Source organism: Antrostomus carolinensis, unplaced genomic scaffold (assembly GCF_000700745.2).
Source record: "Antrostomus carolinensis isolate BGI_N321 unplaced genomic scaffold, ASM70074v2 scaffold40939, whole genome shotgun sequence".
In the NCBI taxonomy this organism is placed as follows: Eukaryota; Metazoa; Chordata; class Aves; order Caprimulgiformes; family Caprimulgidae; genus Antrostomus; species Antrostomus carolinensis.
In genome coordinates this window covers 1-277 of record NW_010340000.1, presented here as the reverse complement: position 1 = coordinate 277, position 277 = coordinate 1, and the positions used below count along the sequence as shown (strand labels likewise).

Below are 277 nucleotides of genomic sequence, written 5' to 3'. Positions count from 1 at the left end.
GTGGAAGGTGTCCCTGCTGCTGGCAGGGGGGTTGGAACTGGATGAGCTTTAAGGTCCCTTCCAACCCAAACCAGTCCATGATTCTATGGAATGAATCCCAACCCCAATAGTGAAATCCCGGCTGCGAGGGGACACGTGGGAGCTGGTTTGAGGTCAATACCTTGACGAAGGCAGGAGGCCATATCTTCTGGGAGCCATGATTGAGCAGCAGCTGGACGGCGAGGTGGGGCCTCAGCTCCTTCTTGAACGCGGCGCCCTGCAGCGCGCAGCCCAGGGG

The 277-nt window shown here is 59.2% G+C and overlaps 1 protein-coding gene across 1 annotated transcript in view; it reads right to left on the bottom strand.

The window, feature by feature from the left end:
• Positions 1-211, bottom strand: part of LOC104531219 (ankyrin repeat and SOCS box protein 18-like) — a gene marked incomplete at its 5' end in the record, with an annotated part of 1843 nt that extends 1632 nt beyond the window's left edge. The window contains one exon of the mRNA XM_010176039.1: positions 161-211. Coding sequence (XP_010174341.1) covers positions 161-211 — 51 coding nt within the window. The remainder of the gene's footprint in view (positions 1-160) is intronic.
• Positions 212-277: the final 66 nt, after the last annotated feature.